General features: G+C 42.8%; 1 protein-coding gene across 1 annotated transcript in view; it reads left to right on the forward strand.

The window, feature by feature from the left end:
- The window catches only part of LOC133529125 (clathrin heavy chain), a 46009-nt gene that overhangs the window by 6219 nt on the left and 13163 nt on the right, over positions 1-26627 (forward strand). Inside the window, exons 4-21 of the mRNA XM_061866761.1 lie at positions 1942-2196; positions 7262-7450; positions 7686-7830; positions 8404-8513; positions 12993-13189; positions 13608-13788; positions 14216-14409; positions 14809-15035; positions 15332-15503; positions 15766-16044; positions 16914-17132; positions 17873-18015; positions 18404-18538; positions 18894-19116; positions 22611-22785; positions 23263-23417; positions 25557-25781; positions 26335-26570. Of these exons, the coding sequence (XP_061722745.1) occupies positions 1942-2196; positions 7262-7450; positions 7686-7830; positions 8404-8513; positions 12993-13189; positions 13608-13788; positions 14216-14409; positions 14809-15035; positions 15332-15503; positions 15766-16044; positions 16914-17132; positions 17873-18015; positions 18404-18538; positions 18894-19116; positions 22611-22785; positions 23263-23417; positions 25557-25781; positions 26335-26570 (3460 nt within the window). The remainder of the gene's footprint in view (positions 1-1941; positions 2197-7261; positions 7451-7685; positions 7831-8403; positions 8514-12992; positions 13190-13607; positions 13789-14215; positions 14410-14808; positions 15036-15331; positions 15504-15765; positions 16045-16913; positions 17133-17872; positions 18016-18403; positions 18539-18893; positions 19117-22610; positions 22786-23262; positions 23418-25556; positions 25782-26334; positions 26571-26627) is intronic.

The raw sequence follows: 26627 nt of genomic DNA on the forward strand, positions 1-26627 counted from the left end.
CATTTATGAGAAGTTCTTTTAGTAAATAGGCGGGTCCACACAGAGTGAGCATTCGCGCTCGGGCGAGGAAAACGCGCGCGCCGCCTCGACCTAGGCACGTCTTCACTGACCATTTTGTACGCGAGGAGATTGCCTCGCGCGTATGTTCGCTCTGTCTGGACCCGCCTAATTGTTATCAGTTTTTACGCACTTTTATGTAGCTTCACTCTGTACATATATGGCCTACATATGTGTGCTTAAATTTTTTAAATTGATTTTTAACTACTTCTCGGTGTCTGAGTTGAAATTTGGCGTACTTCCATAATTCAAAAAAGGCAAAAAGTTGATTCCCATAAAGTTTTCATGCTTAATTATCATCACAAAACTGACAGTAATTAACTTTTCTTAACTGCTCACGCTAATTGGGTACAATATTTTCTAAAAACTCCCTTATACATTACTTACTTGGCTGACGCGATGACCCAAAATGAGGCTTGGCCTCCAACACAACAGTCCGCCATTTTGTTCGATCCTGAGCGAATTCACGCCAGGTTTCGCTGACGCCGCTGACGGAGGTCTACCTCCACTCTATCCGCCCAACGATATTAGGATCACCAACAGGACGGCGTCACATACACATTATACATTGTTCACTTTAATTTTACCAACAAGGTACGTGAACTCCCAGAGCTCAAAAGTGCCAAAAGTCAATTAACATCAATGTGCGGTTCCGTATTAATTTATACAAAGCGAAATAATCCTACCGAGTCATTAACATAGTCAAATTATCAACACAAGACAATCGCGCTCGTGCGTGTCACACGAACGATATGTTTAATTATAGACCTTATACAATTGTAATAAGGTGTAGATCTGTTAATAACGTTTGTAGTAAAAGTATCTTTGTTTGTTCAGGCATTTTCGAGTGTAACCTTTACTTTCAGTCTTTGTTCTAAAATCTGATGCTTAGATATCTATTTTACAGTGAAAACTGTTCTTTTCATGATTATTATAAACATTGTTAAGGAGGCATTTATTATTTTTTAGTAAAATAAACAGTTTGTATTACGTCACATACAAAACTGTGCCCTTATAGAGATATATCATTGGGTACACAAAGTCCATGTACTTAAAATTTCAATCTTGTTTTTGGAAGAAGAGAATTCCTCTTAGTTAATAGTATGATTATTTTAGGAACAACTGCATAAAACGATCGTTGATAAGACTTGATTACTAGATAAGACATTTAACTAAACCATTAGTCATGCGTTATCAAAACCAACTTAGTGTATCTTAGTTATTACAATATTCCCAATCTGAAATTCCAAATTAAAGTAAAGGGAAATACATTAACGAGGGCATAGTTAAAAAACATGTTTATGTTGTAAAATCCGTAAACATTAAAAAGTTAAAATTCGTAGATGATCATTTGGGCGAATGTACACAATAACTTCGCAAAAAAACTAATAACGGCCCGGCCTATACGTAATCTGTGGTTTTGCTTAATTGTGTTATACATACGTATGTGATTAAATGCCTCATAAGTTTCTTAATTTGAAATAAGTACACTTTAAATAAATTAAAACAGGTCACTGTGGGTTCACATTTCGACGATTGCTGAATCAAATCTATGTCGATTGTCAAAATAAAGCTCAGATACACGAGGTAAGAACTTGCATGCGAGTTTAGTTACATTGCCGACTATTGAACTGAGGTATAACGAATCCCACCGATTGATCGCATGTGAGTTCTTGCACTGTCTAAAAGAGCATTGACTAATGATTTGATAAATGTCAAACTACAAAAAGGTACACCTAGATTCGTACACAGAAATTACATAGAGCGGTGCTGGGTTTAAATTTTAAAGCACTTGCGTAAGGTTTCCGGTTTCTCAAAGGGTTACGAAAATAGGGCATCCCAAGGTACTTTAACAATCTGTTAAACTAACTGTTTTGTCCACAGCCCAAAAGACACTACAAATCTTCAACATCGAGATGAAGTCCAAAATGAAGGCCCACACCATGACCGAAGACGTGGTGTTCTGGAAGTGGATATCGCTGAACACACTGGCCTTGGTGACCAAGATGTCGGTGTACCACTGGTCCATGGAGGGCGACTCCACGCCCGTGAAGATGTTCGATCGGCACTCTTCGCTCGCCGACTGTCAGATCATCAACTACAGAACCGATCCGAAGCAGCAGTGGCTACTGCTTGTTGGTAAGTCTGACCTAGCATAATGAAGGCCTTCAGTGGATATCCCTGAATACACAGGGTCTAGTGACCAAGATGTCGGTGAACCACTGGTCCATGAAGGGCGACTCCACGCCCGTCAAGATGTTCGACCGGCACTCTTCGCTCGCCGACTGTCAGATCATCAACTACAGGACCGATCCGAAGCAGCAGTGGTCGCTGCTTGGTAAGTCTCATCTAGCAGAATTAAGGCCCTCACCTAGACTTGATGAGAACAGACACTGATGAGAAACCTTTTGATTAAATTTTCCAATGCAAAGCAAATTTGTCAGAACCACCTCTCTTCACAAACTGATTACTCTCTCAGTCTCATCAAACTTATAAAGGAGTAGATTTAGGTCTTACACATTTTGTGAAATATTTTGTCCATTTTCATCGACTTCGAATTCTTAGATTAATTCGTCAACAGTTGACTAGGTTAATAGCAAAGACTTCCGTTGCATACGACTGGTTAAATAAACATTGTCACATTCCAACTGTAATACTCGTCGCGACCCACGAATCAAATTATGAAATATCTTATTTAACTCGGCTCACTATCTCTCTCACACATCAGACTTGGCATTATAATTGGAGAGAGAAAGTAACCATGCCGTCGCGAGCGTGTCAAGATACTTGTTAAACACATTCATATGGTTTCAAGCCACTAAAGCATAGTTCATATAGAATTGGCACATAATTAGCAATGTTTAAAAAATAATAATTCCATGGCGGGAAAAAAAATTACAATAACAGTTCAATCACCAACCTTCAAAGTATTAATGGTGAAAATATTATCTTCCTAGCTTTATGCATTTTAAAGTTTTCGACCATGAAAATTGAGAACAGGAGATTGATCGTGCACAAATACTTCGCAAATTCTTATCGATCCCGGACAAAGACAGCTAAGTCGCTTAAGATGCTAAAAGCTAGTATTTGTAGGGTCATAAAACGTTACAAGGAGACTCTATCAGCCGACAGGAAAACACAAACTAATCGGAGGTCTAGGACAAATAACAAGATTTTGGGAAAAAAGTACCAAGGTCACTCAAACAAAATTCAGGACGGTCTAATTACGATTTATCCCAAAAATTCAAAGAAACTTCTAGAAAGATAAGATGATTCACATTAGAGGTGGGTATAAGAGCTATCGACCAATAAAACAGCCAAATCGGACTGTCAACAGATCCGACAAGCTAAAACACTAGCTCGACTATTGTACGACCCAGTATTGACAGAATTCGAAGGTTGCTTATTGTTGGACGACAAGACGTATGTAAAACTCGATTTTAATCAACTACTCGGTTCGAAGTTTTATATGGCCAATAATAGAGGTAATTTACCCGAAAAATATAAGTTCGTGAAACTTGACAAGTTCGCAAAAAAACATATGATATGGCAAGGAATTTATAATTGCGGCTGTAAGACGAAAAGTTTTATAACATAGTCAACAATGAAGTCGGACCTTTATATTAAAGAGTGCTTAGAGAAATGAATATTGGCATTTATTAGAACCCATAACGGTCCTGTGAAATGTTGGCCAGATTTAGCCAGCTGCCACTACTCAAAAAAAGTTTTGGCATGGTATGCTAATAATCAGGCCAATTACATACCCCACGAGATGAATCCTTCGAATTGTTCCCAATTTCAATCTATTAACATCTACTGGGCAATCATAAAAAAAAATTAAATAAGACTAGTCAAATTGTCCAGGGTATCAATTCATTGCGATCTACAAGAAATCAACACCCCAAAAATGTCGACAAAAGTGTTGTGCAGAAAATGACGGGGGTACATTATGAAAACAGTTCGTAATTATTTACACAACAGAGTTTTTTTTTAATTTATACATATTTGAAAGTAATATATTTAATATTACTATTTAAAATTCACCATTCATAACTTTCTTATTTTATTAACTTAAAAAAATAACAATCTTCTAGTGCGTACCAATTCTATATGAACTATGCTTTATAACCTGGCTATTGGTATCGGGTTATTGCCTTAGCGAAGTGAATTATGTCGGGCAATACCTAAAGTGGGTCAGACATGTTTGTCCTCTCATGTTAGTACTAGGAGTTCCATAACAGGTGTGGTGCTCATTCCTATAGGGTTGTGGAGATAACAAAATCAAGCAACGCGAATGTAGAGAACATTAGAGAATTTAAAAAGAAAGTCTAAAGAGTTACTATTTATTGCATTTTTGTCCAAATATATTTTAGAGCAGTGGTTCCCAAAATTGATTTCACTCCGACTCACCTAACAGAAACTGCCATTTTTGGGGCCCAACTCTTGGACGGCTTAAAATGGGGGCATAAAGTATTCGCGGTAACGCTCAGTTTAGTCTCAGGGCCCACTTAATATGGCTTGGCCGCTTCGAACCATAGTTTGGGAAATACTGATGTAGACCTTATAAAAGGGTGCCGTATTACTTTCTAATTAGGAAAATATATGGATTGAACGGAAATAATTTTATCTCTAGTAGCTTGCTGCTAATAATTCAACAGACGCTTCATTTTAATACATTTTGGGGTTAAATAAAATCTTTTTGTGTCAACCTCTAACACAAAACTGGGGTCTAAGCGGCGGGTAACAATAGGTCAAGCACGTGATGACCTGCATAAATGTACTATCATCGGCCGCAAGTCTCAATGGCTCGCGCAAAAAGGTTGGGGAAGCCTGCTTTAAAAAGTTAACCCTAAAAAAGGTAAACACCGGCTCCCCCGTCACGGCGCGGCGAGTGAATGAAAGTCAATTATCTCTTTCACGTCTCGGTGCGCACTACTTTGTGCGCCATTTTGAAACTTGGCTTTAAAAATAGCAGGATGTTGTGTTACGCTGTACAGTCAGCTGCGTACGATTTTATAACAATACGATTGTGACATGCCGATACACAGAACTACTGAATAGTAGGGCTTTTGGAAACCCTAGAACAACAAAATCAAGAAGTTTCAAATCCTAGAATCTAAATATCTGAAAGTTTATCGTATATGTGAAAGTTTTATAGAATAAGACTTATTCCAACCACAAATATATTTCTAATCATTATGTTTTATTCCAAAGGCTTCTACGGCTGCGTTTCCATCAGAGATGTGCGCAAATGCGTAGCGAGGGGTGTGTCTGAACCAATAGAATCATTACACGCTGACCGAGGAAAACAAATGACGTGATTCTATTGGTTTTTAACAAACACATTCCTCGCTACGCATCCTTGCACATATGTGGTGGAAACGCAGCCTAATGCAACGGTATGCATATTAGTGTCAATTGGACATAAACAATAATACCCGAAATGTATTATAAATTACTTCAAACTGCTTAGATTAAAGTCAATATTATAGATTAGTATAAAATAAATAAATAAAGTATATTAATAGATTAGTATAATCGAGCCTTAATTCATGTGACGTCACACCGGAATCGGCCCCAGCTCTCCTCTCCTTTGTTTAGCCTTTTCGTACACAAATGTGAGAAGAACAGGTACACAAATGTGGGAAGAAAAGCCATTAAAAGCAAGAAACGTAATTTGTGGATACACCCTAATATAATATACTATAGCTAAACAAAGCTGATATTGTATTTTGGAAGCTTTAGCACGTTTATGAATAGACGATAACACTGCTAATTTATAAAGCTTGATTTATAAAAGCGTTTTACCAAAACACACGCCATCGTCGGATGGTAGCGTAAGTCGGAAACGATATACACAAACAAAACACGGCGTTGGACTAATCACAATAATGATTTATTACTGAAGGTAAACCAATATCACCTGGTCTCCAGTTTAACAAAGATGGTTGGAAGCGCCAGGTCTTTCTATACTAGGAACGAACTCATTATCATTAGGGTTTAAAATGGTTTGTGAATAAAAGGCAAGTTGCCAGCCCGTTTCGACGGCAATGTACTAGCTAAACTGATAACCAAGCTCAGACGAGTGCAAAGCCTAAACGAACCAATTTAAGTGGAACACCAAGAACCACAACAACATATCAGAAATATATCATAAACTGGTTACCCTAAGCGTCGGATTGTCATATCTCCCGCTCGGTCGTTTAGAATTACACAGTTGATAAATGCAGCGTTCGAACGATGTGTGAAACTTGATCGATTTTGGATAATTTGGTGCTATTGAGTATCAATGTCAAATCGTAACATCTGCTTTAAATTTTATCAATTTGGGCACATTCACATTATTTGGGCATTATTTTTGCAAGATGTTTAGAAAAATATATTTGGAGAATAAGAATCATTTCGTATGTAAATCTCCGAACAAAGAGACCCGTAAACATTGTTACTAACTCTATACATACAGATTTATCGATAAAAACGTGATACAAATCTAATATAACGTGACACATATCTTACATTTGCGACTTTTTGCAGCGATAATAATCATAATAATCATAATAATTTATTTATAAAACCAATTTATACGTCATTAATAAATAATTTAGTAATAGTACCTATAGTAATTTACCAAAAATACATGGTACTTATGATAGTTATTACAATAAAATAATAAAAACAGTATAATTATTGCGCTTTATACGCAATGAATTCGTCGTAGCTGTAAAAGGATTGCTCGATAAGCCACTGCTTTAAGCGAAATTTAAAGCTACCCAAGCTTGGAGCATCAAGTATGTTTTTTGGCAACTTATTGTAGACAGTGGGACCCATGACGTGAGTGAGTTTAGATGACTTGGTCAACTTCCGGCTAATACCCACAATTTTATCTGCGTTCCGCGTTTCGTACAAGCTTAACATTCTAAATGTTTTAAATGACGCCAGATGCACTCTCACATATACGGCCACTTGCAGAATGACTATTGCCGGCAGTGTTAATATGATACAATCCTGATGTCGTAGCAATGAAGTAATTTTAACATATTATGGCCGGTATCGTGATGCAATCTCGCGTTTGTCAAACGCGCGTTCGTAACGCTGCAAAAAGTTGCAATTTAGTTGCAAGTTCCATCAGCAAGAAAGTTTGGACATAAAATGGCCGTGGCATTACAGCTACACAGTTTTTTTTACATACTGCATTATTCCATAGGTATCTCCGCCCAGCAGAACCGTGTGGTAGGCGCCATGCAGCTCTATTCCGTAGAGCGCAAGTGCTCACAGCCTATCGAGGGTCACGCAGCCTCCTTTGCCACGTTCAAGGCCGAAGGCAATGCTGAACCCTCGACGCTGTTCTGTTTCGCGGTGCGGACCGCGCAGGGCGGCAAACTGCACGTCATTGGTGAGTCCAAATAACCCAGCTGATCGACGGCTACGTTCAAGGCGTTGTGGCTATGCACAAATTAGTCATCCGTCGGTATAGCTAGTGTATATCTACATATCTGTATGTATATCCTGTAGGCTATGAATTGAAAAATGTGCTTGTTGTATAAAAAGAAGTTGAAAATGTGGCAAAGGTGATCTTAGAGAATGTATTTTCCTGGGCAACATACTAATAATGTTATTTTACCCAACAGAGGTTGGCCAGACACCAGCGGGCAACCAGCCGTTTCCCAAGAAGGCCGTGGACGTGTTCTTCCCGGCGGAGGCGCAGAACGATTTCCCCGTCGCCATGCAGGTCTCCCCCAAATATGACGTCATCTATCTCATCACTAAATACGGGTGAGTTAGTTACTAATATGTAACAGAGGTGGAGTGGGAGCAACAAGCCGTTCCCAAGAAGGCTGTGGACGTGTTCTTCCCGGCCGAACAGCAGAATCCCCCGTCTAGACTTCCCCCGTCGCCACGCAGGTCTCCCCCAAATATGACGTCATCTATCTCACCAATAAATATGGGGTACCCCAAACTGATTCATCGCTAACTTAGGCTAATGAGGTCGGAGAGAGCATACAACGACACGTCGATATGAAACGGTCAGCGCCTTTTAAATTTAGAAATAGCCTACTACCTCCTACTGTTTCTTAATTTTAATTGTGTGTTCCTTACTGACTCCTTATAAATCGCATTCGCCTCTCTCTAAATTGTAAAAATACATATTCGCTATGCTAATTTTACTACCGTACACCCGAAATATCCATACATATTTCTTTGCGCGAATCCTTTATACATAATGTATATATATCCGGCAGAAATTACATGTTCACCGAAAATAATAAAAGAATTTTGTTTTCCCTGGTTTGAAAAACCCTCAAAAAACACTAACCCAAACTAAGTCCGTATTCCTGTTCCTAACAGGTACATCCACATGTACGACATCGAAACCGGGACCTGTATCTACATGAACCGCATCTCTTCTGACACCATCTTCGTGACGGCCCCCCACGAAGCCACTGGTGGCATCATTGGTACGTCAACTTATAATGATGACTACGAAAATATCTTGTTATGCCTTGGAGACTTTGATGGATGATTACTATGATATCTTATAATCTCACGAAAACTTGGACTTGATTGTTAGGCTGATTAGGTTAGACCATTTCAAAGCTTAAGCAGCCTAACTTTGAGAAACAAACGAGGTATTTTTAGGGTTCCGTACTCAAAGGGTAACACGGGAACCCTATTACTAAGACTCCGCTGTCCGTCCGTCTGTCACCAGGCTGTATCTCATGAACCGTGATAGTTAGACAGTTGAAATTTTCACGGATGATGTATTTCTGTTGTCATTATAACAAAAAATACTAAAAAGTACGGAACCCTCGGTGGGCGAGTCCGACTCGCACTTGGCCGGTTTTTTATTAAGATTTTATCTTCATATTACATTTATATTTGTGCCTATTAATTTTGGCATCAAGTTTTAGTGTTATTTACATACCCCGCACCAGCTATGCTTCTCTGTTTGGCCTAAAGGTTGACTGGTAGAGAATGCCGTGTGGCATTAAGTCCGCCTTTTGTCAGTGTATATTTTTTTACTGTGCAATAAAGTTTAAATTGAAAATGTGATAGCTTAATGAAACACAAGACAGATGCTCACCATTCACTTAATTCCATGGAAATACCAATAGCAATTTGGATTTGTATGTTCGGAAAACATGCAAAATGCTGTCCAAAAACATAATGTTTTATTTTAAGAATTGCACGCTACAGTCGACAGTCATAACTTTTCATTTCAAACCCATTACCATTTAAAACAACAAACATATTCCGTTGTTCTGCGAAAATTAAATCTCATTAAGATGTGAACTAAACATTGCATGTCCAAGTTCACGCCGCAGTCGTTGACCCGCTATCGAGCGTTAGAATAACAAGGTTGCAACTATTTATACACCATCATTATGATACTACTTTTCTAATATTAGCTGCAAGCCACAGACTACACAGACACCGCATTATGAAGCGTTTACGAAGAGCATGAAGTCACCACACATAGGTATATGTAAATTAATAAATATTATAGGAACATTCTTACACAAATTGACTAAGTCTCGCGGTAAGCCAAAAAGGCTTGTGTTGTGGGTACTCAGACAACGATATATATAAATAAAAATACTTAAATACATAGAAAACATCCATGACGCAGGAACAAATATCTGTGCTCATCACACAAATAAATGCCATTACAGGTTTTCGAACCCAGGACCATCGGCTTCGTAGGCAGGGTCACTTCCCACTAGGTCAGACCGATCGTCCAAATATGTACTTGTTAAATGCTACGATTCGAACTGCTCATCTGAGCTCTACATTGATTTATACGTTAAAGATTTTTACTCATTATTTTTCACTACGACGGGACTTAATTAAATCTAGTGCGCAAAACGTTCGAGTTGATAAACACGATCAAGTGCGGGTAGTTCGAAAAACTCGCGCGGCTAGAAGATGTTGATATCAACTTTAGCCAGCCTTCTCCGAGACCACGGGGACAACGCCGTTCGAAACGTCGGAAGTAAATTTAATAGTATTTTATGCAACAGTTGTATAAGAAGGGTCAAAAAAGGCGAGTGGCGTGAGTTACAATGTGAGCCGGAGCCGAAGGCGTAGGCGAACATTGTAAAGGAATACGCCACGAGCATTTTTTGACCTACTTATACAACGTTGCATACAATATTTTTCCTACGAGTCAACAAAAATAAATCTTAATTTAGGTAAACAATGCAAAAGTATATAGCCAAGACGCGCGAGCATACCTTGTTACGCGCCCGGCCCGCCCCGGGCCGCGACCGGCCGGTCGGCGACACCTCGTAATGAGGCCCTGGTACTTGCTACTTGCTAAATTAAATTTTTGGACAGTTTTTTTCTCAATTTTGGCCACCGTAGCCTACGGAGACTAACAAGCAACGCTAAGCGGTCTTCGTAGTCTATGGGTGTTGCTATATTACGGGTGTCACATGCGTGTTTCTGACTTATGAAGTAATTATTTTTACTATGCAACCAAATTAATATTTTGTAAGTTGGCAGCAATGCACTTAGTTTAAAACTGTATTCGTTTTGGTTTTGTTAGGTTGGTAGCCATTAATCGCAGTAACGTTATAGCGATTAAAAGCACAAGAGCTTTTATGAGGAATAGACAATATAGACTTTTCTTGAAACCTTTTATGTATGTTCTTATATTCGTGTTAATGAATGCATAAATGACAGATAACAGTAGAGGAGTAGGAAAAACATTTTACGTGATTAAGTCACGTACTCGTGAATAATAATGATATCTGAGTTTTTTTCTCCACCAGTTTATAACATAACAGCCTAGAGGGCCTAGCTAAGATGACAATCGTTGATAGAAAATTCCATTCGAAACCTAAATAATGTATGGAAATTATCACGTGATTTTTACCATCTCGATACATCTTTGTCGTTTGGTGTTTGTATATGTTCGATGTCATCCTGGCTAGGTACACCCTTAAAGCTGTATAATTTTTGTAATTTTATTTTCTACTCGTCGACTGTAATGGTTGAATTAAGATTTCGCAAGCTTCGTTGCCTAAACACGGTACTCGATTGAAAAGCTCTCTATTATATCAAGATTGTATAAAATACTATTAATTTACACGTGTACTTGTATGTGCAAATTAAATAAGCGGTCACGCTCCCATACTAAATTTGTACGAAGCGATATGCGTGGTGACCTCGATTCTCTAATGTGCTCCGTCTAGTAGTTGAAGCGGTCTGTGCCGCAAGTTCAAGAAAACGATTTTTCATGCCGACGCTCTGAAATGCCTTACGGCGTTGGCCGAATACAGATTAGGACGAAGATGCCTTGGCACGTATTGAATTTGGAAATTAATGTTCTCGATTCACCAATGGTGCAGATGAATCGATTCGGTAGGCGAATACATAAGTACACTACAAGTGTATCGCAAATGACCATTTCATTGCATGTTTTCTATTTTGTAATGATCCCCTTAATAACTCACGCGAAAGTATTGTTTAGTTTAATGCATCTGTAGTGGTATACAAAAACCATGAGTGTTATATTGTAAATGATGTCCAAGGCTGATAATTAAACAGTTTTATTGTAACTATTCTGCGAAGCTTCTTTAAAGGTTTTGTTGACGACAAATAAGTCTTGAAACGAGTCAACAAAGTAACAGCAAGAATAAGTAATACATAAACTTCGGTTTATGACCTCACGCCCCTTATGGTATTACGCCTACTCACAACACATTAACCTTTTGAACGCCACGCCTATCGTCCGCGGTGCGTAATCGTGAACCTTGTCGGTACGCATGAAGGTTGATATTGGGCTGTAGCCGCGCGCGTCATTTGACGTCTTTGGCGGTCAAAAGGTTAAAGGAAAAGGGCATGACCATACCCCGTAATCAAACCCGCAAATCTGTAGCAAATGTACATCAGAATTGCCGCTACGAACTAGGAATAAATAAAAACGCAATGTTATTTAAATCATCAAATTTATATTTAAAATATCTTATTTACCTCGACATCATTTTGAAACAAACTATGTTCCTGTATAATTACGTCCTTATCCATAAATGTAATGAATGAAAGGCACCATCGCGAATTATATACCAGCTGTGATCCATTCTGAACCTTCTTCTCTATTGTATATAGTCAGATGATGTGATGAACTAAATCCCGACACATCTTTTTAAATAATTATTTTAACTTTATATGGGATTTATTCGAATACTTATCAGTTGCTTTGTGAAAAGTGACGACAAAGGTTAAAGACTTGTACGTGTAGCGGCAACAGTGTTCAATGTTCTATAATAAATAATAAAACATTTATTTCAGACAGAGCCCATACAATCTTATTAGTTAATCTTAAAAACTAATTATTAATTGATGTTCTTAACTAGCATTACAATAGATCTATAGATCTTCAAAATAAATTATCATAATTTTTTCTAAATTGATTGCAGTCAAACTGCGTCGCCTACTTTTGTAAATCCATTTTAAACTCGAAAACGAGCGTTCCACGTTGGTAAATAATTTAACTATGTATAATTTTGTTATGTATTTTTATTACTCATACGTCCATTACAGTAAGTAAATTATTTATCGCAATCGCCAACCCTAACAACAAACTGTCAAATGCTACGGTTTTGCTACATTCGTTGCGAGGTATGGGCATGACAAGCATTCCAGTAAAAAACCTAATTCCAAATGTTCTATTTGCGGAAATTTCCAATTTTATTTTCTTTAGATACAAATAACAACCAAAAACCTAAAAACTCTATCTATGCCATACATAGTCATAGATTCTATGGTAATATGTCGGTGACGCCAACGTTTTGAAACCCTTCGGTAGCCTTTTAAATTCCACTTAAAATTGTAATTTTAAACTTAATTAGAGTAAAGGAGCAAACGGGATCCGGTCAAGGTCTACTCGCTTTCTTGTGTGGCCTCAAATAATGACGTTACTCCTTCCACAGGCGTGAACCGCAAAGGCCAAGTCCTCTCCGTAACGGTGGAAGAGGACTCCATCGTCCCCTACATCAACACGGTGCTGCAGAACCCAGAGCTGGCCCTGCGGCTGGCCGTGCGCAACAACCTGGCGGGGGCTGAAGAGCTGTTTGTCAGGAAGTTCAACATGCTTTTCACCAATGCACAGTATGGCGAGGCCGCTAAGGTGAGTGACATAGTGGCCGGGAAATTGTAGCTGTCCATATACAGTCAAGATATTAAATATTGATACGGACAAAGTGCCAAATACATGTATACACGACCTTATTGCCTACATATTAAGGTAGTGTGTACATATTTTTGACTCTTTTTCCGTATGGATATTTAATACTTTGACTGTACAACACAGTTGGTACATGAAGCGCTTTACTCGACTTTAGGCACCTTTAAGCTTGCAGACGCTTGCTCGATCTAGCTGCTCCGCTCGTCGCAGTGTGTCCGTCTAACGATAATTTTGTTAATATATGCATCACATACATCAAAGTCATAAATATGTATACAATTATCCGTAATATTTGAGTAGATTTAGGTTATTTAACTACTAAATCTTAAGCAATTCTTTATTAGTATTGTAATTAATCCAGGTGGCAGCTATGGCCCCGCGAGGCATCCTTCGCACCCCGCAGACCATCCAGCGTTTCCAGCAAGTGCCAACCCAGCCAGGACAGACGTCCCCCCTACTCCAGTACTTCGGAATCCTGCTCGACCAGGCGCAGCTCAACAAGTTCGAGTCGCTCGAGCTGTGCAAACCGGTGTTGTTGCAAGGTATGAGGCCTATACTTTTAGCAGACCAGAGCTGCAGTACCAAACGACTGACATATTTTAACTAACAAACATCTTGTCCTAGCCTGTTAAAGACAAGAGTACTGCTTCCCGCACCACCATCTAAGACTACACTTTTTTGCCTTTAGAAGAGTGGTCCTCATAAGTGAAGAACTAACCGACAGGCGCTATAAGCCCGGGGATCGGAACCGGTTTTTTTGCAAAAAAAATGATATTTCGGTTTATTTTATACTCCAAATGTAAGACTCAGTTGTGTTTTTAGATAACGACTTCGTATTATTGCCCAATTAGAAATGAAATAAATAACAAAGAAGGAAAAAATACAGTTTTCATTCCCATACAAAAAATACCGGCTTCCGATCCCTGCTATAAGCTATTGCGAAAATCTCTACGAAATATTCGTTTCCAGGTCGCAAGCAGCTGCTGGAAAAGTGGCTAAAGGAAGAGAAGCTGGAATGCTCAGAGGAGCTCGGAGACCTGGTGAAGCAAGTGGACCCCACGCTGGCTCTCTCAGTGTACCTGCGGGCCAATGTGGCCAGCAAGGTCATCCAGTGCTTCGCCGAGACAGGACAGTTCCAGAAGATTGTGCTGTACGCTAAGAAGGTGAGCTCTTGTGTAATTTCCTTATCCTGTGGTTTTGGGAATCACATAGGCTTTACTGTAGTACTAATAAAAAGTCTTCAAAAACAGTCAGCAGAAGTTTCTAAACAGGCAAAACGTATGACGATAATTTTGACCGTGGCTCGCGCTCCACTTGGCCATTGTAGGGGTGAGAAGGGAATTTGGTTCCGGGGTTATTTTTTGTGGCAATAAAGCATTTCACTTTACTTTTACTGCTGACCAGACAAGATAGTTAAAACGTAAGAAAGTGATTTCACAATTTGGGGGTTGGATCTATCGTAAGTTGGTCAGTATGGCGTAATTTACCTACATGGCTTATGGTCAGACGTTGGTAAAACACTGTGTAGGCTGTATTAACACGAGTTAGTGTTTCTGTCGCAGGTGGGCTACACGCCCGACTACATATTCCTGCTGCGCTCCGTGATGCGCACCAACCCCGAGCAAGGCGCCGGCTTCGCGGGCATGCTGGTGGCCGAGGACCCGCCGCTGGCCGACATCAACCAGATCGTGGACGTGTTCATGGAGCAGAACATGGTGCAGCAGTGCACCGCCTTCCTGCTGGACGCGCTCAAGAACAACCGCCCGGAGGAGGGGCCGCTGCAAACCAGGTCAGCTATCTGTTACCATTTCAATGATGGAGCAAAATAATAGCTGATCCTAGCCAATTACAAAGTTATTTTGACAAATACACGTTGTAACGCAGTATTTACGTTGATTCAGTATAAAGTTTCAGAAGCAACAATTTATGTTTTTGTTTGATACAATCGGCCCAACGTCTGTCGAGAGAGATCTAGCACAAGTACTCATAGTTTGGGTATCTCCACTTGCCTGTGTTGTGAGGTTTTGTGGACGTTGATGATGTAATATAGTTTTGCTATATTGACTACTGTTTTGTTTCCTGCAGGTTGCTGGAGATGAACCTGATGTCAGCTCCGCAAGTGGCGGACGCGATCCTCGGCAACGCCATGTTCACGCGCTACGACCGCGCGCACGTGGCGCAGCTGTGCGAGAAGGCCGGCCTGCTGCAGCGCGCGCTCGAGCACTACACCGACCTGTACGACATCAAGCGGGCTGTGGTCAGTACTCCGATCTTGTCATGTGCTCCTGGTACTATCCATGCAGCCCATATAAAATAGATATGGTACACACACACACACACAACCTTAACCTTACAAAAAAACCTTTCAAAACTTCAAAGATTTTATCTGTAAAAACTTTTTAAAGTATATTGTTTAAATGTTGTAGAGTTCCAAAAAGAAATGATTTTTGAAATACAAATTCTGAAAGGATGAAGCGCCGACTAGTTTCAGAAAATCTAAAATTCTACTTTCTCCCCAGGTCCATACCCACCTGCTTTCAGCCGAGTGGCTGGTCACCTACTTCGGCAGCCTGTCTGTCGAGGATTCCCTCGAGTGCCTCAAGGCCATGCTCCAAGCCAACATACGGCAGAACCTGCAGATCTGCGTGCAGATCGCCACCAAGTACCATGAGCAGCTGACAACGAAGGCGCTCATTGAGTTGTTTGAGAGCTTCAAGACTTATGAGGGGCTGTTCTATTTCCTGGGATCTATTGTCAACTTCAGCCAGGATCCGGAAGTCCACTTCAAGTATATTCAGGTTAGTAATTATGATGACATTTAAAATTTTATCTCAAATCATGTTTAAGTTTAGTTTTGATTAAGATTTAGTTTATTGTACACATACTTAATTGTTATAATTTTATTATTGTGTGTTGTTACTAAATGGTGATGAGACTGAGATTTTTCTTCCTCCATAACGGAACACATACCGAGTGATATACACGTATTTGAACAAAAAAGAAACCAATTCACATTATTCTTATTTGTAAATTTGACGTTGGATTTTTTTAATTTACGATGTCTAATATAATATTTATGGTGCCTTTTTGAAACATCGATCTTCCTTTGTAAGAATTCACAAACATAAGTCACATTCGCAATGAAGTTATTATGATGGTGCCTTGTTGACTTTTTGTATACACGGTGTAACATGAGGAAACCGAAAGATTTTAAGTGTATTCCTGATCATATTTAGAGACTAAAATGTCATATAAACGGATTTCGCCTATTTTCAGAGTTAATACCCATAAAAACACATTTATTGTAACTTAGTCTAAAATGCCTTTTTGATAGCGATGATGCCGTTGTGGCGCGTAGTCTAAATAACCTTATTGATAGATGTCAAAAAGTGACAAGTAACCTTTGCAAAAACTACGTTTTACGAAAAAAAATCGTATAAATTCGTTTTCATTGCCAGTTTTACCATAATATGAACTTATTATGTACACAAGATATAAAAAAATTGAAAATAATATTTTTTTTTTGCGAAACTTACAAACTCATATAACATTTTTTCCTTGTTTTGGCCTCAGAAGTGCGTGGAAATCTTTCGGGATCCTAGTGTTACACCTTGTATACTACCTCTTGCTATTAAAACACGAGTTTGTAATTTGTATTATTTTCCAGGCTGCTTGCAAGACCGGTCAGATCAAGGAGGTGGAGCGCATCTGCCGCGAGTCCAACTGCTACAACGCCGAGCGCGTCAAGAACTTCCTCAAGGAAGCCAAGCTGCCCGACCAGCTGCCGCTCATCATCGTCTGCGACCGCTTCGACTTCGTGCACGACCTCGTGCTGTACCTCTACAGGAACAGCCTGCAGAAGTACATCGAGATCTACGTGCAGAAGGTGACTACACAAAAGACGTGACACGTTCACACAATAGAGTTCCACTTCTAAAGACAAATTAATCGTCGCCCTAAACGAATGGTCAAAGCGAGTGCGATGGATCATCCGATAGGCATTCCTGTCAGACCTCGGCAATAAACGGCTGCTCTACGCGTTCCGATTTTTCAAAGTAATGCTATGAATTTCCAATACTTAACCTGAGTTGGAGGATATAAATAACTAGCGATGAAAATGACAAAAATATCATGTATTTTCCAAATGCCCCCCCTGTATTTTTCAATAAAATACAGTATCTTTCCTTGTGGATCTTCGGTTGAATCGTTCGCAAGTTTAAGTTTTTTATGTGCAAAGTACAATGTATTTTTCGCATTATTATATTATATTATGAATAGTGTCTCGGAATGTGTTGGCTCTCGTACAAACAGGTGACTTATCATTCATTTTCATGGCGTTATTAATTAATAAAATATTTACATGTATGATTGTATTTGTCAGACAAACATCAGTTTTGTTTTTTTTTTTTTTTAATTACATGTAATTTATAGGAATGATACAAAGTTTCGAAAGAAACAACATGAACCTATCGCCATTTTCATCGCTATAAATAACCCTATTTAAACATTAGACTGTGCTGGTTGCTAACAGTTGGCAAAGTTAACAGTTTTCATTCAGATTATGACAACCTATGTTCGTTTAGTTGAGTTTAGAAAGACGTTTGTTACAATCAAATTGTGTTACAGGTGAACCCGTCGCGTCTGCCGGTGGTAGTCGGCGGTCTCCTGGACGTGGACTGCACCGAGGATATCATTAAGAACCTCATATTGGTTGTGCGAGGACAGTTCTCCACTGACGAGCTCGTGGCCGAGGTTGAGAAGAGAAACAGGTGAAGTTATATGCTAAATTTGTTAAGGCGGTGCCATATTACATTTGATAGAAACTTGTTGAAAAAAAACCTTTTATGTCTCAGGGTTTCGCCTTTTTTAGGGTTCCGTAGCCAAATGGCAAAAAACGGAACCCTTATAGATTCGTCATGTCCGTCTGTCTGTCCGATTCTGTCACAGCCACTTTTTTTGTGTGAAATTGAGTGAGCATTCTGTTGACGCAATATCGCGTCTGCGGGAATCGAAATAAGACGTTAAATTTATATACCCATCTCTGTGCGTAAATATTAACGTGAACCTTATTGCAAATAGATAAGGTATCTTATCCTTTCCATCTTCTTTCAGAGCGACTTACTAGGAGCTAGTAATTCATGAGTATCCTAATTCCAGACTGAAGCTGCTGCTGCCGTGGCTAGAAACCCGCGTGCACGAGGGCTGCAACGAGCCCGCCACGCACAACGCGCTCGCCAAGATCTACATCGACTCCAACAACAACCCCGAGCGCTTCCTCAAGGAGAACCAATGGTAAGACGGCTTTAATTACCCTGTGTATACCTATCGATATCTGGTTTAAATATTGAAAGATTGTTTATCTGCGTTTTTGCTCAATAAGTGATAAATTTTTAGATGATGAGCGGATTGAGAAAAGAAGAAGAAATATCGGTCCTAATTTTACCCTGTGGGACATACCCCCTTATAATGTTATTATCGAACTAGCAATCGTAGTTAGGTTCAGGCCTCTCGTGCTTGCTAATATGCAATTGTCGGTCCGTTCGACAATTTGAATGTTTAGAACGTCGATTATACCAACAACTGATTATTTATTTGTGTGGGATTATTAAAGTCTGCTTATATCTTACTAACAGGTTTTACCTTACAGGTACGACTCCCGCGTAGTCGGAAAATACTGCGAAAAACGCGATCCCCACCTCGCTTGTGTCGCTTACGAACGCGGACAGTGCGATAGAGAGCTCATCGCCGTGTGCAACGACAACTCGCTGTTCAAGACGCAGGCGCGCTACCTCGTGCGCCGCCGCGACCAGGAGCTGTGGCTCGAGGTGCTCGCCGAGTCCAACCCCTACAAGCGGCAGCTCATCGACCAGGTATGTACCGTCTGCAACAACTCGCTGTTCAAGACGCAGGCGCGCTACCTCGTGCGCCGCCGCGACCAGGAGCTGTGGCTCGAGGTGCTCGCCGAGTCCAACCCCTACAAGCGGCAGCTCATCGACCAGGTATGTACCGTCTGCAACAACTCGCTGTTCAAGACGCAGGCGCGCTACCTCGTGCGCCGCCGCGACCAGGAGCTGTGGCTCGAGGTGCTCGCCGAGTCCAACCCCTACAAGCGGCAGCTCATCGACCAGGTATGTACCGTCTGCAACAACTCGCTGTTCAAGACGCAGGCGCGCTACCTCGTGCGCCGCCGCGACCAGGAGCTGTGGCTCGAGGTGCTCGCCGAGTCCAACCCCTACAAGCGGCAGCTCATCGACCAGGTATGTACCGTCTGCAACAACTCGCTGTTCAAGACGCAGGCGCGCTACCTCGTGCGCCGCCGCGACCAGGAGCTGTGGCTCGAGGTGCTCGCCGAGTCCAACCCCTACAAGCGGCAGCTCATCGACCAGGTATGTACCGTCTGCAACAACTCGCTGTTCAAGACGCAGGCGCGCTACCTCGTGCGCCGCCGCGACCAGGAGCTGTGGCTCGAGGTGCTCGCCGAGTCCAACCCCTACAAGCGGCAGCTCATCGACCAGGTATGTACCGTCTGCAACAACTCGCTGTTCAAGACGCAGGCGCGCTACCTCGTGCGCCGCCGCGACCAGGAGCTGTGGCTCGAGGTGCTCGCCGAGTCCAACCCCTACAAGCGGCAGCTCATCGACCAGGTATGTACCGTCTGCAACAACTCGCTGTTCAAGACGCAGGCGCGCTACCTCGTGCGCCGCCGCGACCAGGAGCTGTGGCTCGAGGTGCTCGCCGAGTCCAACCCCTACAAGCGGCAGCTCATCGACCAGGTATGTACCGTCTGCAACAACTCGCTGTTCAAGACGCAGGCGCGCTACCTCGTGCGCCGCCGCGACCAGGAGCTGTGGCTCGAGGTGCTCGCCGAGTCCAACCCCTACAAGCGGCAGCTCATCGACCAGGTATGTACCGTCTGCAACAACTCGCTGTTCAAGACGCAGGCGCGCTACCTCGTGCGCCGCCGCGACCAGGAGCTGTGGCTCGAGGTGCTCGCCGAGTCCAACCCCTACAAGCGGCAGCTCATTGACCAGGTATGTACCGTCTGCAACAACTCGCTGTTCAAGACGCAGGCGCGCTACCTCGTGCGCCGCCGCGACCAGGAGCTGTGGCTCGAGGTGCTCGCCGAGTCCAACCCCTACAAGCGGCAGCTCATCGACCAGGTATGTACCGTCTGCAACAACTCGCTGTTCAAGACGCAGGCGCGCTACCTCGTGCGCCGCCGCGACCAGGAGCTGTGGCTCGAGGTGCTCGCCGAGTCCAACCCCTACAAGCGGCAGCTCATCGACCAGGTATGTACCGTCTGCAACAACTCGCTGTTCAAGACGCAGGCGCGCTACCTCGTGCGCCGCCGCGACCAGGAGCTGTGGCTCGAGGTGCTCGCCGAGTCCAACCCCTACAAGCGGCAGCTCATCGACCAGGTATGTACCGTCTGCAACAACTCGCTGTTCAAGACGCAGGCGCGCTACCTCGTGCGCCGCCGCGACCAGGAGCTGTGGCTCGAGGTGCTCGCCGAGTCCAACCCCTACAAGCGGCAGCTCATCGACCAGGTATGTACCGTCTGCAACAACTCGCTGTTCAAGACGCAGGCGCGCTACCTCGTGCGCCGCCGCGACCAGGAGCTGTGGCTCGAGGTGCTCGCCGAGTCCAACCCCTACAAGCGGCAGCTCATCGACCAGGTATGTACCGTCTGCAACAACTCGCTGTTCAAGACGCAGGCGCGCTACCTCGTGCGCCGCCGCGACCAGGAGCTGTGGCTCGAGGTGCTCGCCGAGTCCAACCCCTACAAGCGGCAGCTCATCGACCAGGTATGTACCGTCTGCAACAACTCGCTGTTCAAGACGCAGGCGCGCTACCTCGTGCGCCGCCGCGACCAGGAGCTGTGGCTCGAGGTGCTCGCCGAGTCCAACCCCTACAAGCGGCAGCTCATTGACCAGGTATGTACCGTCTGCAACAACTCGCTGTTCAAGACGCAGGCGCGCTACCTCGTGCGCCGCCGCGACCAGGAGCTGTGGCTCGAGGTGCTCGCCGAGTCCAACCCCTACAAGCGGCAGCTCATCGACCAGGTATGTACCGTCTGCAACAACTCGCTGTTCAAGACGCAGGCGCGCTACCTCGTGCGCCGCCGCGACCAGGAGCTGTGGCTCGAGGTGCTCGCCGAGTCCAACCCCTACAAGCGGCAGCTCATCGACCAGGTATGTACCGTCTGCAACAACTCGCTGTTCAAGACGCAGGCGCGCTACCTCGTGCGCCGCCGCGACCAGGAGCTGTGGCTCGAGGTGCTCGCCGAGTCCAACCCCTACAAGCGGCAGCTCATCGACCAGGTATGTACCGTCTGCAACAACTCGCTGTTCAAGACGCAGGCGCGCTACCTCGTGCGCCGCCGCGACCAGGAGCTGTGGCTCGAGGTGCTCGCCGAGTCCAACCCCTACAAGCGGCAGCTCATCGACCAGGTATGTACCGTCTGCAACAACTCGCTGTTCAAGACGCAGGCGCGCTACCTCGTGCGCCGCCGCGACCAGGAGCTGTGGCTCGAGGTGCTCGCCGAGTCCAACCCCTACAAGCGGCAGCTCATCGACCAGGTATGTACCGTCTGCAACAACTCGCTGTTCAAGACGCAGGCGCGCTACCTCGTGCGCCGCCGCGACCAGGAGCTGTGGCTCGAGGTGCTCGCCGAGTCCAACCCCTACAAGCGGCAGCTCATCGACCAGGTATGTACCGTCTGCAACAACTCGCTGTTCAAGACGCAGGCGCGCTACCTCGTGCGCCGCCGCGACCAGGAGCTGTGGCTCGAGGTGCTCGCCGAGTCCAACCCCTACAAGCGGCAGCTCATCGACCAGGTATGTACCGTCTGCAACAACTCGCTGTTCAAGACGCAGGCGCGCTACCTCGTGCGCCGCCGCGACCAGGAGCTGTGGCTCGAGGTGCTCGCCGAGTCCAACCCCTACAAGCGGCAGCTCATCGACCAGGTATGTACCGTCTGCAACAACTCGTGTGTTACTAGGAAAAAATCATCTGCCCTGCCCTGCCAAAATAGCTCAATCTTCATCAGATCAGCGTAGCGAGCAGAAGCATCGAAAAGACGTAGACTGAAGTTTTCCGCTACGATTGTTACCGTATTCTGCCTTTCAACCATCCATCCATAGAAATGGCAAAATTTTGTCCCCAGATTCAGACTGTTGATGCTCTTAAAGTTACTCGAGCTATGAAGCTAGTATCTATTGGTAGCCCAATGGCATAACTTTTGTCCCCGGGATTCGGCACTGTGGCTACTTATCAGAGCAGAGTCTGACTTTGATATAGCAAACAATAACAACATTCAAATAAAATTCTCGTTTTAAAATTTAATTTTTCAATCTTTGCACAGGTCGTCCAAACCGCTCTCTCAGAAACGCAAGACCCAGAAGATATCTCCGTGACAGTGAAGGCTTTCATGACCGCCGACCTGCCCAACGAGCTCATCGAGCTGCTCGAGAAGATCGTGCTCGACAACTCCGTGTTCTCCGACCATAGGAACCTGCAGAACTTGCTTATCTTGACAGGTTAGACCCACTTGCTCACAAAAACTGACAATTATTTGAATAAACTTTTCCTTTTCGTCTGTCAAATCTTCAAGACCTTCCGAGTCTAAACTCGATGTCGTTTTTCTATTACGGCGTTTCTTAGGCCACCTTTCAGCTGTTTGTTCAGATCCCGACCATGCATAATATATGTGACGTTATCTATGAAAAGGGACCTTATTGTCGATGGCGCTTCCGCCATTACAAACGATGCTCCGATACAAATACAACGCTGCGCGACGCAGTGCGGCGTAAGCGCCATCGACAATAAGGTCCCTTTTCATAGATAATGCCGCATATTATTATTACATTGTCCATATAAAGATAGTGCATACATATACGGAAAGAAAAACTAACTAAAAGTATGTGTAAAGTAAACTCGAACTCACGAACTCCTTGAGAGGACTCTTACGGATTTATGCACATAAGTCTGAGCTAACATGAACCGTATGTGTACAGCAATAAAGGCGGACCGCACGCGCGTGATGGAGTACATCAACCGCCTGGACAACTACGACGCGCCCGACATCGCCAACATCGCCATCAACAACGAGCTCTACGAGGAGGCCTTCGCCATCTTCAAGAAGTTCGACGTTAACACTTCTGCTATTCAGGTACTCATTTGCTACAATAAACTTCATATTTTGTACCTTTATTCATTAACCTTTCGAGCAGATATGGCGTAAAACCGTCAAAATCCGAGCGTTTTTTGACAGCGTTAGGTGGCTCCCCAGGGAGCCGGCGGGTATTCTGGGTTACCATAGTACAGGTTGATTTTATTTTGTTATAATTTGGTAAAATTTCAATTAATTGTATAATTATTATTGCATTCAGTCGGGTTGGTTATTTTATTATGATTTATGAAACTATTATGGGGCGTTAATTTATTACGTAAAACAATTTAGGTGGGGGTGGGGGTCGAAAGTTCAAATATGAGGGATTATTATCCATATATTTTATCTCACTGGATAATAAATGAATAGCCCAACCCGATTGTTATAAAATGGGATTTAGTAAGGATCTAACATGAAATAAAAAATAAAGATACATTTCAGATGCAAATTTATTTACATTATGAATTACAATATTTACACTTATACTAAAGCCGTCCAGCAGGACTCGGATTCCGCATTATTATCGATTTTGTTTGTAGCAGTAAACTGTAAAAAATGTTTAGTAAACTTCACATACATATTTGTTTAATTTCTTACCTTGCGTTTTTTACAAAATATATTGATATATTTTATATATTTTACAAAATGCATCAGTAAGCCGTAATGAGCCTCCAGGTGTTACCGCCACAGGGTACCCTACCGACAAGTTCGGAGGTTGAACTTGATCGCCGTTCATTTTGGCAATTACTAAAACAGTACAATAGAAAATTAGCCTCAATACAGAACTAAAAAGTTACCGGCTCCCCGGGGAGCCAGCGGGTATGCTCGCGACATTCATAAAATAATCATGCCGTATGTTCATTTTATTCCAAACATGGCCGAACCCAGGACGCGGCATTTCATTTGTATGCTAAAATAAAATAATGTATAACATGGATTGTAAATTGAATATTATAAATAGATTCCCAATTGAATTTCCTAAGAAATAAAATAGTCACCACTATAAAAGTTCATAGAAAAATTGAAAAAAAGACGTTACAAATACGAGCCGCAAGTAGTCCCAGCAAAACTCAGTTTTATTTATCTATTATATTGGATTTACACTATAATTACATTATTATTTTTATGTATTTACATAGTAAACACTATATAGTAGTGAAATAATAACATATACTTACGTATTTCTCACTCAAAACACAAATTTTCACAATAAAACACGGAGCAACCTCACTTGTTTTCGCCGCGTAAATAACTGCCGATTTAAAATTTCCCTAACGGTTATCCATAGACATTTTGGTATCATTCTGTAGCTCATTTCATTCGCTTGCCTTTCGTATAAAAAGAAACCTTATCGCCATTAAATTTTGGTTGAAATTTGAATAAAATCGTGCTGGCGCCCTGGGGAGCCGGCGGGGCTTAGAGGTTTTTAGCGCTGGCGACCCAGGGAGCCGGCGGGGCTCGAAAGGTTAAGCTGCAAGAAGCGCTGGTGGCCTAGCGGTAAGAGCATGCGACTTGCAATCCGGAGGTCGCGGGTTCAAACCCGGCTCGTGCCAATGAGTTTTTCGGAACTTATGTACGAAATATCATTTTGATATTTACCAGTCGCTTTTCGGTGAAGGAAAACATCGTGAGGAAACCGGACAAATCCCAACAAGGCCTAGTTTTCCTCTGGGTTGGAAGGTCAGATGGCAGTCGCTTTCGTAAAAACTAGTGCCTACGCCAAATCTTGGGATTAGTTGCCAGGCCCTCATGAGCCGTGGCAAAATGCCGGGACAGCGCGAGGATCAAGAAGATTCATTAAACTGCAAACCAATCTGAAATTTTGTTTCTTTCTAATGACCGCAAATGTCAACATTACGCTGTAGTAAGCGATTATCAACGGCTTGTTAGGTTTTACATGAGTTTATGAATATCGCCATAACTTTTTAGTCATCATTTACATAGATTACTGAGAAATCTAGGGGGCATTTCGGATTTCAAACAATTGCAATTCTCATTGACTTTAGAAAGGCGTGTTCATGTGCAAAAGAATCTTTCCTCTCCTGACTTTTGATAATGTCTTGTTCATGTCTATATCTTCCCTAAAATCACTTGAAGTACTTTGTAAATTAACATATGTCGACTTCAATCCTCTTCCAGGTGTTAATAGAACAAGTGAAGGACCTGGAGCGCGCGAACGAATTCGCCGAGCGCTGCAACGAGCCCGGCGTGTGGTCGCAGCTCGCCAAGGCGCAGCTCCAGCAGGGCCTCGTGAAGGAAGCCATCGACTCCTACATCAAGGCCGACGACCCCTCCGCCTACATGGACGTGGTCGCCACCGCCACGCAGGAGCAGTCGTGGGACGATCTCGTCAGATATTTACAGGTATGTGCATATGCACATGTTTCATATCGATCTGAGTACTGAAGAAGTAGCTCCAACAAGGATTAATGAAGCCCATAGGCGTCCAATTCAAGGCGGGTAATAAATGAACCTAGAGCTCGGAGTATGAACACCAGTATTGGACAAATATATGGTTTTTGTTGTCATAATTTTTGGAGTGAAAACTTCTTGACGCTGTGCACTTTTTGTGACAGATTGAAAATTCGTAAGATGCACACGTGACCTGGTCGAAAAACTGTTACAATTAAATTATTGTAATAATTCTGAAGTGTAAAATTTTTAATGTAATATAAATTGTCATGTTTCTGTACGATAGTGCAATAAATGAATATAGTATTTTACCACATCAATGATAGTACTTTTATACTGATAATTAAAGCAATTCGTGCAAAATTATTTCCTGACCAATCAAAAATACACAAAGTTAATATTCAAGTTTTCACTTCTGCCAGCAATCCCGGAGTGCATCCCGTTGTTTTTTTTTTGTAAACTCGTTTTGACCAAGTGACCTGGCATGTGTTATGTCTATTTCCAGATGGCCCGCAAGAAGGCTCGCGAATCCTACATCGAATCGGAGCTCATCTACGCATACGCCCGCACCGGCCGCCTGGCCGACCTGGAGGAGTTCATCTCCGGGCCCAACCACGCCGACATACAGAAGATCGGCGACCGCTGCTTCGACGACAAGATGTACAACGCAGCGAAGTTGCTGTATAACAACGTCAGCAATTTCGCCCGCCTCGCCATCACGCTCGTGCACCTCAAGGAGTTTCCAGGGTGAGCTCACTATGATGGCCTCGAGGAGTCCGTCTATAGCCTCAACCATGC

Source organism: Cydia pomonella, chromosome 20 (assembly GCF_033807575.1).
Source record: "Cydia pomonella isolate Wapato2018A chromosome 20, ilCydPomo1, whole genome shotgun sequence".
Classification (NCBI taxonomy): domain Eukaryota; kingdom Metazoa; phylum Arthropoda; class Insecta; order Lepidoptera; family Tortricidae; genus Cydia; species Cydia pomonella.